Here is a 12525-nt window from a genome sequence, read left to right on the forward strand (position 1 = left end):
ACCGGCCCGATGCCGGCTGGGCTGCCGAAAACGGCGAAAAGCTACGGAGCTCCAAAAGTCCTAACTGGCCTGATGGCGATGGAGCTAAACATTCTGTGATGGACTTTGAGAAAAAAAGTGCTCTGGGGGCACTAATCACGCAAGTATGGTTGTCAATCTCATCACACTTATTTGCAGCGGTAGCTGAGAGCGGAAGTGCTTCCTCTTCTGAATCTGAAGCCCCGTTCCCCGTTTCCCGGTAAGCTGGTTATGGACGGTGTCAGGTCATGAAGCTGCACTGCACTTGCCAAGCCTCGACGCCGGGACCATGACGTCTGGGCAGTCGACACTGTCACACCACCAGTGCAGGTGTTCCTGTCAAGTACTGCACGCTTCATCTGCTGCTGATCTACTTTGAAGTGGATCCAGCAGTAGATCTACCATACAGCTCTGTGCATGTACTAGTCACATACGGGCATTGATGCACGTATCAATGAAGCACTGTGTGTGCTGTTTGTGTGATCTGTGTCCTTAGGTAATGCTGCTGCTGCTGCTGGTGGTTGTGGTAGTGGCCATGATGATGCTGGTGGTGACGGTGGCTCACTGCGCATCACCTCCACGGTGTGCCGCACCAGCACAGCTCTGTGTGCGCCGGAAGCACGCTATCGCAGTGCACCATCCCGACACACCCTGCGCCTAGCAGTAGGTAAGCCAGTGCAGACGCTGCTCATCAAGGCGTTTGCCACGGTATCTGCCTCATCGTCGTCGTCGTCATTACACCATTCCAGTGCCATGGCGTTTGACCTCTGGCAGCGCTTCTACTCACCGAATGTCCGCGATAAGGTCATGGCTAAGGTACGAACGTGTTTAAAAATAATGTGTGTGTGGGGGGGGGGGGGGGGTTGTGTGTGCGTGTGTGTGTGCGCGCGCGCGCGTCTGTGTGTTTGGGGGGGGGGGGGTGAAGTTCCCCGTAGACTGAAGCTGCTCACTCTTTCCAATCTTGTGATGTACAATAGCCTTTATAACATCTACACAGAAGCATGTTTGCTATGGTCTACAAATGCCTACAATAAACTTGTAGTACATGTAGTATGAGTAATATGGATGTGTTGTGTTCTTGACTGGATGTGTTCCAGGCTATTCTACCCATTGCCAAGCTATGTGCTCTGGTTACTATGCACAATAGCCAGGCACCACTCAGCAAACAGGTGTTCAACTTGCCTCTGCTACCCGCCACCACCGCCGCTAACCCCAGTTCAGCGGTAGGTGCACTATATGCATGTATTGTACTGTACACACGTGTGTGTGTGTGTGTGTGTGTGTGTGTGTGTGTGTGTGTGTGTGTGTGCGTGCGTGCGTGCGTGCGTCCAAGCACCTCAATGTTGCACATTCTGCACATATGGCTGGACGGGTACTGGCTACCCCAGCCCTAGCCCAGTCTTGGCCCAGTCTTGGCCCAGTGTTGCCCGGTCTTGGCCCAGTGTTGCCCGGTCTTGGCCCAGTGTTGCCCGGTCTTGGCCCAGTGTTGCCCGGTCTTGGCCCAGTGTTGCCCGGTCTTGGCCCAGTGTTGCCCGGTCTTGGCCCAGTGTTGCCCGGTCTTGGCCCAGTGTTGCCCGGTCTTGGCCCAGTGTTGCCCGGTCTTGGCCCAGTGTTGCCCGGTCTTGGCCCAGTGTTGCCCGGTCTTGGCCCAGTGTTGCCCGGTCTTGGCCCAGTGTTGCCCGGTCTTGGCCCAGTGTTGCCCGGTCTTGGCATTCCAGGGTGTATACTTGCGTTGTTCGGTGGCTTCCACCGATGCTCTACTGTATAATACGCATGTACGTGTGTGTTTGTTTATGTTGTTTGTTTTATCAGGCGATGCCATCTGGCCAGTCGTGTGGACGTTTGGAAGTGGCTGTATCCTATCAGCGGCTGGTTTGCGAGGTAAGGATGCGTATCATCTTGTGACTGTGCATGGTGTATTTGTGCATGGTGTATTTGTATTTGCTATTTTTCAATGAGTACGTGAAGAATACAGTCAACTTGGGTATGAGAAGACCTCACATCCCCTCGCTATGTAGGTGTTGTTTGTCCGGTTGGTGGTTGAACCCCAGTGAATGCTACACGTGTAACTTGTTGGTTTGTATCTATCTTGTGTGGTCTTGCCGATCTGGTCTGCTACAGCACTCCGATCCACACTCTGATCACCAGCTGGACAGGGGAGTGACGGTCGCATCTTCTAGCAGTCACGTCTGCATTGCTGTTGATCTGCATCGTGTGACTGGACTACAGGTGACTAGACCAATCTGCAGTGTTGTGTGCGCCGTCGTCTAGACTGCATATACTAGTACTAGTACTAGTATATGCAGTGCGAGTAGCTCTGTGCAATTACATTGGCCATGCCGGCATGGAAGGGATGTTTAATGTTACGTATTTAAAACATTGCACGCTCTCGCTTGTAAGTTTACATTATGAATATGTGTATGCGTATGTTTTCAGCCGGCAGTTCAAGCTGCGTCCATCGACCAACCATCCCTGCACTTTGCTGCCACGGCCGGTGCTAACGTCTTTGCCAGAGTGCAGCTTTTGGACAAGGTAAGTCAGATCATTTCTCTTCTCCCCCTCTTCTCTTCTCTCGGTCTCGTATACGCATGCACGCGCGCGCACACGCACGCACACACGTTGACTGTTTTCACCCTGAAGATGGGCCATGGCCGAAAATTTGGTGAATTCAATTTAACCCTAATATAATGTGTAAGCGGCTGCAATGGAGTCTGCGAGTGCTTAGAAAAGTATAGGACGGCATGTTAAGTTTAGGATGGCTATTTGTTTTTATCGACATGTGGTGTATATTCCATGGTGTTGTTGTTGTCCTTGCACAGGCGCCCCGTGACACACCACTCATAGTGCGTGCATTCTGTGCCGAGTTTGCACACCATAGTGAGTTTGCGTGCGCGGTTGTCAGCAGTTCCGTGGTGTCTGGCACCATTGCTCCCAGTGCCGCCGCCGCTGCTGGTCATGATCCTGTGTACAACCTTGCTGAACAGCTGCAAGAGGGTCGCTTGACAGTGCGGGTATTTCACAAGGTCAGTCCCTCTGTATCTCAATGAACGTTGAATATATGTGCGTACCGGTGTACCCATTCTGCACCGTGGGAGTGCTTCTTCGAAGTTGGCGTTTCATGTTATAATATCCGGTTTTGTTTCTCTGGTCTCTGTGTAAGTATGAAGATGTTTCACACAATACTCACACAGCAATGACACAACCAAGTCCTTTTCTGCCGTTACTCAGAGTTTCGTGTGAAAAAAATACTCATCAGACAGCATGTTTCAGATATAGGTTTGATGGAGATGATATGTTGCCTAGACTCCCAAGCTTCCTTCCTACCATGAATGTCCATGAATGTCCATGCATGTTTTCTGTTTTTTTTAATAGAAGAGCAATGTTCTTCAGCCAGTGTCTTCCAGCTACCAGCTGTGATGCTGTGTGCATTGTTTTGTTTTGTGTGCAGATGCGCGACAACGAGCCTGTGTACCTTCACGGTGATAAGCCAGTGGACCGCAGCTCCAGTGTTGGCTCTGGCGGACATCACCCTAGAACAACAGGCTTGGCTAGTAGCACATCATCACCTACTGACTGCGTTCTGCTAGGCGAAGTGACACTGTCCCTGGAAGACTTGCTCTCACACTCATCAGGTGCGTGCTTTTCCACCTCTGCTGTAAATAGGGAGTACCCAGACTAATACCCTGGACTAGGTATCTCAGCACGCATACCCTGGACTAGGTATCTCAGCACGCATACCCTGGACTAGGTATCTCAGCACGCATACCGTATAGTCTCTATTATAAGCCCAGGTCTCCATTACTAGCACAGTCTCTAATACTAGCACACTGTGAGCACCTTTCGAAACATTATGAGCACAGTCTCTATTATTAGCACGGTATTGGTGGAAATCAATGCTGCATGCATGATATCCAGCATGTATTTCTTCTTGCTCTGTATGGATGTATTGGTTGAAAAAATATAAGCGCAGTCTCCAATATAGGCGCGGTCTCCAATATAAGCGCGGGGTAGAGGGGTGTTGAAAAAATATAAGCACGGCGCTTATAATAGAGAATATACGGTAATGTATTTTCACTCTTTTGTGTGTGTACTACATCATGGATGTTTGTACAAGCAGTTTCGTGGCCACTGGGAGAGAATGGTGACCGACACTGAGCAAACGTGTCCTGCATGAACTATTAAAAAAAATCTAATCTGAACAAACAACATGGGAAGAAAACGACATTGTTCAGTGCTCACCATTTCACTTGGATTTTGTGGTGGTGCGTTCATCAAGTTGACTCCAAAATAAGACCGTCTTGGTTGATGGATGCTGTCCCGTTTGCATTCAGGTGTGTGGATATGTGCCTTCTTGCTTCAACTTTTTTGAAGTATGTGTTTCAAATAGATGATGTTTCCTCAAGCCTATTATTGCATATGCGTGTGTACATGGGTATGTGTACATGCTTATCACTTTGTGTGTTGTTTTCGCTGTTCAGGTATCCAAGGCTGGTTTTCACTTGACAATGAGCAGCTCTCTTCTGAGGCCACTGCCCAGGACGCGCGTCTCTCTGCTCCACTTGCAAATCGCCTCGGCGCGGTGCAGCTCTCCGTCGAGTTTCTGAAGACCACGGACCGCAGCGTGGTTATCGAGGCAGGCCGGCGCGCTGGCTGGTTGGGTTCGCTGCCTGTGTACTCCTTCCCACGCCCGCAGCCTTCATCGTCAGTAACATCAGCAGCGGCGGCAATGCCAAACGAAGCACAGCTGCAACCAGCTGACCATGTACACATTGAGTTAGTGTTTGACCAGGTGTGGCTGCCACACGTTTTGCTGCCTTTCTCTATCCGTCGCCAGCACTCTCGTAGCCACGGCTCGCGACCCAATGTTTACTTGCGGTACAAATTCTTTAACGAAGGTGAGTTTCTGACAATTCCTGGTGGCGAGGAATGTAGTCTTTTGAAAGTAGGGCAGTGTTGCGTATGTGGGTCTGTACTGCAGAGTATAGGTAATGGCAGGCAGATAGCTTGCCAAGAGGAGTATACGACTATAGCCAATGCCTGGTTCTGCTGGTGTTTGATGAGCTTTGGCGTGTGTGTGTGTGTGTGTGTGTGTGTGTGTGTGTGTGCGCGCGCGTGCACGCGCATGCGTGTGTGCTTTGTTGGTGCATGCACGCTCCAGTTTGTAATGTGTCTCTTAGCTCTTGTCAATGGCTCCATCGACATGTGTATCACAGAGCTGATGATTGCGTGATCTTCACCTTTTGTGTTATTGTGCTGTCTATGTCAGGTACCGTACTCAGCACATCCGTACCACTTGCAGAGAGCTCAGAGCACACCAAGCACTCGACAGCCAAAGCCGGCCATGACAGAACTGTGAGCAGCGATACAGAGCGTGTCTCCTGCACTGATCTGCGCCACAGCCACCTCATCCGTATCCCGACGTCGGATGCCTTACTCTGGTGTGTACACATGCTTGTTTGTAGATCATAGTGCAATTTGGAATACATGTGTGCTGTTCTACCATTGTACATACTCTGGCTAGCTACCCTGCTAACGTGTTACACTTGACCTACATGTAGGCAAACATGCATAGGACTCGATCACTGATGCATGCCCTTCATGTTATGATTTCAATATGTACAGCGTACCACTGAACAGTCCCTATGCGTACCATACAGTCGGATCTAAAACGTGTGAAAATATTGCGATTGTGATGAAGCTAATCATGAAGGTGTTCCTGTATCATAGCCTCTTTCCTTTTCTTCTTCTTCTGCTCTCTCTCTCTCTCTTTCTCTCTCTCTCTCTCTCTCTCTCTCTCTCTCTCTCTCTCTCTCTCTCTCTCTCTCTCTCTCTGATTTTGGCTTTGTGCAGGAGTGTGGTTATAGCGGTAGCAAGTATTCTTGTATTACGTTTGTTTATCGTTGGATGTCTAGGTACATGCAAGAGCAGCAATTTGAAGTGCAAGTCTGGTGTAGTGACTCTCCAGCTCATCCCAGTACTGTCGCTGCCTCATCCTCAAATCCTACTTCTACTGCTGTAAGCCATTCCGCCGATGACTCCAGTAGTCCTACCACGGGTACTGATAGCTCAACAGCAGCGACAGCAGCTTCAAAGTCTGTACTTGAGCATCAGCAGCACCACCATCATCACGTCGCATCCGCCTACATTCACTTACGTCCACTGCTGGATCAGCGGGCTCAGTACCAACTCAGGTACGGACGAGAGTGATGTGTGTGTGTGGGGGGGGGGGGGGGGGGGGGGGGGGGTGTGCGTGCAGGGGCACACATTCTCATATTTGTCTGTGCCATAGTATGTGTAAAGTTTTTTGTTGTCAACCAGAGATACTGTTTGTTGTGGGTGAACGTAACTGTGGCCGTCACAATCTCCACGTGTCTCCAGGGTGCCGCTTGGTGATATACTGCAGTTTAAAAAAAGTCTATTGCATGAGTGTGCGTGTAGACGCAGGTAAGAGTGTGTTTTGATATTTAAACGCCTTTATGAGTACTAGTAAGCCTCACCCGCTCAACGAAAACTGCATTTTTAGTTTGGCAAGTCGTCCAACTCCCTGGGTCACTTCTGTCATAGACCCCGGTGTTCTGGAAAATCTAACAAGCCTGGTGTCTGCGTTGTGCTCTGTCTTCCCTAGTGGTCTGTACCCGCTGGTACGCAGTACAGCCGCTAGCCTCGCAGCTGCCAGTCTACGCTGCCACCTTGCACTGCGCCTGCCAACCAGCAGCAGCAGCAGCAGCAGCAGCACTGACCAGGTTAGATAATGTACATACTGTAAATATACAAATTTTCGGCCGCTATTTAATTTCGGCTATATTCGGCACCGACCCAAAACGCCTAAATTAAAACGCCGACGAAATTTTTCACAGCATCTGTCGCACTATACCATGCCCTCTCCCCACGCCGAAAATAAATCGCCGCCGAAATGTCAAAAATCGTGAAGTGCCGAAATTTTGTATATTTACAGTAGTCTAGACACTGTAGATAGTACTAGATAGCCAGCAAGCCTGAACTCATTGTAATCTGACCCGGGTTCATTCTTTCCACATCAACCCCCGGGAGATCATATCTTATAGCACTGTGTAGTAGCACAAACTTCAGACTCTTCAGCAACATTCTGAAATGGGTTTCACGGGTAAATTTCGTGCATTCTCTTCAGGTGAGATCATCTCATGTTTGGTGTTTGTAGTTTGCTTGAGGTTGGAGTGCATTCATGCATGCTGTTGCTGGTGTGCATTTTCACCAGCGTCAATACTGAGTGCGTGCACATGACATTGCCACCGTGTGCAAACCTGTCTACCGTTTTTGTTGCAGCCTACACCAGTAATCAGACATGCACATGCCCCGCTACCTCCTCAAGCAGCGGCAGGCACAGGTAGGCAGACCATATCATCGGCTAGTGCTCCCAGCATGCCCAGTGTAGGTCATGAGCAACCTGTCTCAGTGCCCAATGCAGCAGCAGCAGCAGCAGGAGCAGAACAGTCTTCCTTGGCGGCTGTCATGCCCACGCTGGGCAAGAGCAGCGAGACAGCACCTGATGAGGTGACACAGTCACCTGTGGACACCGTGCAAATGAGCGTGTTACTGGAGGAAGCACTGCACATTCCCATGGTTTACTCAGCACTTGGACAGTAAGTCGCTCATGCACTCCATGCTTGAACTGATTCCAAAGGGGGAAGAATATTGTCAACAATTGCCACTGCAGGCAATTCTTCTGTGGCCTTTCTTTGTTAGCTTTCAACCCTTTGCTGCCCTGTTTAGTGACAATGCTTGACATCTTATTAGATGTTTTGGGCTATCCTAGGGAGTGTTGTGATGCCAAACCACCACAGGCATGAACACCTTCTTGTGCAATGTTCAACTTCATGTCATGTCTGCTTCAATATTTGGGTGTTCACATGTTTGCATGTTTGCAACTTCCCATGCCATCGCCTTCTGTGCTTGTGACCACAGTGGGTGTCTGCAGTGCAAGTTCACAATGTGTGTGTATTTCTGCTTCCTTTCTCCTATGCTTCAGGTTGGTAGCACCAAATGTGTTTGTGAGTTTTCACCATGGTGCGAGCGGCTCGGAAGTGTGCCAAACGTCAACCCATGCCAGTAGCCGAAAGCCGAAATGGAATGAGGTATTTCAAGTCCGTGTCAACCGCCTGTTGCTCAACAAAGGTGAGCCTGTCGATGGTGAGGAGAGAGCGACTTCCTTGCATTTGCCATTCATCATCCAAGTCTTCCACCAACCACTGGCTGCCTGCGATTCAGGTAAGATAGGACCTTCCAAAACTAGCTTTCCTGGCAGTCTCTCTTTCTTACGCACGCACGCTCGTACTCAGCTAAAAGCACCACATGTGTGACAAACTTCACATTAAACAAGAAACAAGTGAATTCTTGTTGAATGCTTGTGAACGTGAAATCCTGTAACGATTTCGCCAGATGTATTTTTTAATTTCATGACTGAAAGTTACTTTCTCTGTCGTACTGGTGTGTGTTGCATGTCCAGGCACCACTGCGGCAACAACAGCAACACATCCCGAGCGAGCTGGCCGTGGATCTCCCGTGCTCCTCGGCCAGGCATCTGTTGACCTGACACCGCTGTCGTGTGGTATGCCGCAGCTCAGTGGCTGGTACAATGTGCTGGACTCTCAACAGCAGACATGTGCTCAGCTGAAGGTGAGTAGACACGTGTGCACTCGTGCAGGAACTCACCGCAAGGACGTGAAGTATCGTCTATGAAGATATTGGAGCACTGTAGTGTCTGTTGATGTTGCTGACAAAACATCTTGATATCATCACCAGCGGAAAGAAGAATGCTGCCCCCCCCCCCCCCCAATACTTAGTAGTCATTGCAACTGGCATTCCTGTTCCTGTGCTTGTTTGTGGTGATGATGGTTGTAGTCTACTGTCTCCCTTTGTTGTGTGTGGGTTTGTTTACAGGTGACGATCACCCCGTCTGAGCTCATCAGAGCAACCATACCATCACGATTGCAGCACTTATTGTATCGCCACCAGCAGCAACCCCCACAGCAACGGCAACAAGAACACCAACAACAGCTGCGGCATACCAGAGCTAACACCGCCGCCTCTATCAAGCGTAATGTGTGCCCTGAGGATGGCAGCGGCAGCCAGCGTCAACCAATCGCTGCCGATCTATTCACCGATCACCACTCACCCAGCAGTAGCACCCAGCCGACAGCGAGTCACGGCACTGTCAGCGGAGATCATGACAGCCAGGATGCAGCGCAGTCCTTCACGCCGTCCTGCACCACTCTGAACGCCCCTGGCGTACTTCAAGACCTTGCCAACAGTGACCAACAGTACAGTGATAGTCGTAAGCAACCGGATAATGCGGACACGGACGATTCAAGCGAGAACGGAGAACAGATCAGGTAGGAAAGTCGGTGTGAATGCTCCTGGCATTGTTTAAATGTTTCGATGGGAAATGATGTTGCTCTATTTATTCATCTTGCACTCATACCTCGGTTATCCGGACCCCAAAGTTACGGGCACTGCGGTCTACCGGGCACCCTTTGATCGAGTTTCAGTGGAAATATTACTACTTTGTTGTCACTTTTTGTGGAAATAGTGACGTCATAATTATTATATTCACTAGTTTGAGGGAAAACACAAACGGGAAAAGTCTGAAGAAAAAATTGACTGTCCCCACCAGGACTCGAACCAGGGACCCTCGCTTGTAGCTAGCGATGCTCTAACGACTGAGTTATGGTGTAGTCGTCATCCCAGCAGAGACATAATTATGAGTCATAATTATGCCGTATCTATGGCCTTCCTCATCAAAATGTATGTGATTTTTGACACACTTGTCAGAATTGAGCGTTTTGTTCCCTTGCCATACCAATAGGATCATATGCCATACCGATAGGACTGTAAGCAAGGGCGAGAACACTAATCCACTTTGGCTGTTGCCATTTCATGTGCGTACGGAGGATTTGAACAGGATAGTGTGTTAGTAGCAATTACCTCCATTTCATTCTATGCGTTAAGTTCTGTTTCCCCTCTCATGTTCATCTGCAGAAGTAAGGTGTTGGCAGATTTGTGTGCCCTGCATGAGCAGCTCAAGAAGCGTCTTCAGGAGTTGCCGAGCGACTCCAGCTCATCGGCCGGTGATGATGGTATGAGCACCAGTACACCAGCAGCAGCTGTGTCTGATGATGGCAGCAGCCACTGTGATGAGCTACATACGGGTAGTACACAGGAACTGTTGATGCACAGTAGTAGCTCCAGCAGTCCGCGTGGATCACAGCCCCGCCACAAGCATGGAACTATGGCGGAGCAGCAGGAGAATACCTCCAGAATTCTCTCACAGCCCGAGAAAGATGCTTGTATTGGGACACTGACTCTCACAGATGAACTCACTGGACAGCACTCATGTGCGCAGGACAGGAATCTGCCCGAAGCAGAGAATGATAGTAGCGGTGAGGACACACTGAGTGACAGAGAGATGTCTTTCGTGACTCTGCGCTCTCTCAACTCTTCTCCGAGTACAACTGACGACGGCTGCCTGTCAGATATATCCTTATCCCCAATTCCCAAGCGTCGACAGTTCCACACGAAGACTACACCCGTGACCCTAGGCTCGGCTTCGGGTGGGCCAACGCACAGCCTATCGGATGGGTCGACACTTGCTTGCTCGTCTTTGTCGGATTTTTTCGGTGAGCTCAGTGATGGTGGTGAGTGGCAAGATGATGGTGGTGTACAGCATCACGGTGGTCAAGTCACGCCAAGGCGGCACCTGCCCTGCCACACTACCCCGTGCAGCTGTGGACACCACTGCACCAGTGCAGCCGCCGCCAGCATCCCTCACAGTGCAGCTGCCAGCATCCCTCACAGTGCAGTCGCCGTTAGTGTGCATACTGGTAGCGTGAGCACAGTAGCCACCGCCGTCGTCACCACCATGGTATCTACCGGTGTGTGTCGTGATGACAAGGCGAGTTGCAATGTGTCCTCTAGCAGCACCGCCGCGAGAGCTGTATTGTCATATGACATAGCGGGGAACAGCGAGGCACTGTGCCCTTCCACTGCGGCGGATACATGCTTACCTACAGTGACTGCTCCCGTGTCCGCCACGCAGCCGTGCACAACTTCTACTGGCACTCACCGTGCATGCAACACGCCTGCTACAGACCACTCGTCGCCGATTCCTGATCCCAGCCAGTACACTCATACTGCATCATCGTCGTCATCATCAACGCCAGTGGCGGCTGCCAGTGTCATGTCTGCCACGGGAATATCCGATATATCCACTGCTACTAACTCCGACAGTTTACACACTGCTACGATTCCTACGGCAGGCATGCGTATGCGCCATCCCGGACCACCGCCCGCCCCTGACGCAGGTACACACGCCCGCACTCCTGGACCACCGCTGATTCCTGTCGCTCAGTTGCTCAGTCATAAATCGGCCACTAGCTCCACTCCTGGACCGGATTCCACCGTGCCTGCGCCTCCACATTCTCTCAATTTCCACCTACCCGCCGAGAGTCTGGCTAGCCGACTGCGTGCTTTTAGAACCAGTGCCCGGCAACTGCCAACGGCCTCGTTGATGCGCTCATCTGACAGTCGGCGGCCGCCACTGGCTGCACCGGCTATGTATAATGCCAGTGAGGTCCAGGGACTAGAGCGGGGTAGTGCTGACACCCATGCAACCACCACCGGTACACCAGCACAGCAGTCACAGTCAGCCATGGCTGCTGCTAACCAGCTGCTCAGGTCCATAAGCCTGTCCAACCAAGAGGTGGCTCGCGTTGCCCGTATCTTCGAGTCAAAGCTGAATTCCCACCCGACGTGATGTGCCTGCTGATATGCCCAGCAGCAAGGGCAAGTGCAGTGTCATGATCTCTTTCATGTGCCAGTCCATTTGCCATGGTGACGTCACAGTGATGTCATTATGCTCCCAAAATACTCATTCTCATTCACCAGTGACGTAACGGTATTTCATCACTCTGGTTCAGACCTACATATAGTATGTATCTGCATCAGGCCATCAACATACTTCGAAGTAGTCTTCTAGTTTGGAGAGCACAGTACCGGAAAGACACAGACATAGTTTTATGATCAACAGCCCATTTTTATGAAAATTCCCAGTCAGTATTTTAGTTTACAATTGCAGAATTGCTGCATGTCATCATTCATTTATCAGAATGACGGCAGATTTACGAGTACACTCGCTCGAATCCATCCAGTATTAATTGTTGTCACAGTGTGCACCACACACTGTACAAGACCGAGATACCATGCAAGCTGTCTCAACTGCACAACGCAAACAACTAGGTTGCTCTGTGAACATGTTCACCAGACAGATAAGCTGTGCCGTAGTACATGGTTGAGACGGCACACATGGTCAGTGCCTTGCATGCTAGGAGAATCTGTCTCATCAAACAGCCCGGCCCTTTTTTAATAAAATTATTTTGTATCTGGTAATTCGAAACTATGATTGCTTTCAAGGTAATGACATCGCTTACTGCGGCTTAGCCCTGAAGGAATTACAGGGCATGTGGGTGTTTGCTG

At 50.3% G+C, this 12525-nt stretch overlaps 1 protein-coding gene across 1 annotated transcript in view; it reads left to right on the forward strand.

Moving 5' to 3' along the window:
* The window catches only part of LOC135815983 (C2 domain-containing protein 3-like), a 41048-nt gene extending 28532 nt beyond the window's left edge, over positions 1-12516 (forward strand). The window contains exons 21-36 of the mRNA XM_065329340.1: positions 515-834; positions 1116-1241; positions 1831-1899; positions 2140-2247; positions 2455-2550; positions 2838-3041; positions 3467-3650; positions 4497-4913; positions 5285-5456; positions 5931-6209; positions 6644-6761; positions 7321-7637; positions 8024-8262; positions 8501-8670; positions 8935-9386; positions 10033-12516. Coding sequence (XP_065185412.1) covers positions 515-834; positions 1116-1241; positions 1831-1899; positions 2140-2247; positions 2455-2550; positions 2838-3041; positions 3467-3650; positions 4497-4913; positions 5285-5456; positions 5931-6209; positions 6644-6761; positions 7321-7637; positions 8024-8262; positions 8501-8670; positions 8935-9386; positions 10033-11806 — 5045 coding nt within the window. The 3' untranslated portion in view covers positions 11807-12516. The remainder of the gene's footprint in view (positions 1-514; positions 835-1115; positions 1242-1830; positions 1900-2139; positions 2248-2454; positions 2551-2837; positions 3042-3466; positions 3651-4496; positions 4914-5284; positions 5457-5930; positions 6210-6643; positions 6762-7320; positions 7638-8023; positions 8263-8500; positions 8671-8934; positions 9387-10032) is intronic.
* The last annotated feature ends 9 nt before the right edge of the window (positions 12517-12525 follow it).

This window comes from Sycon ciliatum, chromosome 4, assembly GCF_964019385.1.
Source record: "Sycon ciliatum chromosome 4, ocSycCili1.1, whole genome shotgun sequence".
Taxonomy (NCBI): Eukaryota; Metazoa; Porifera; class Calcarea; order Leucosolenida; family Sycettidae; genus Sycon; species Sycon ciliatum.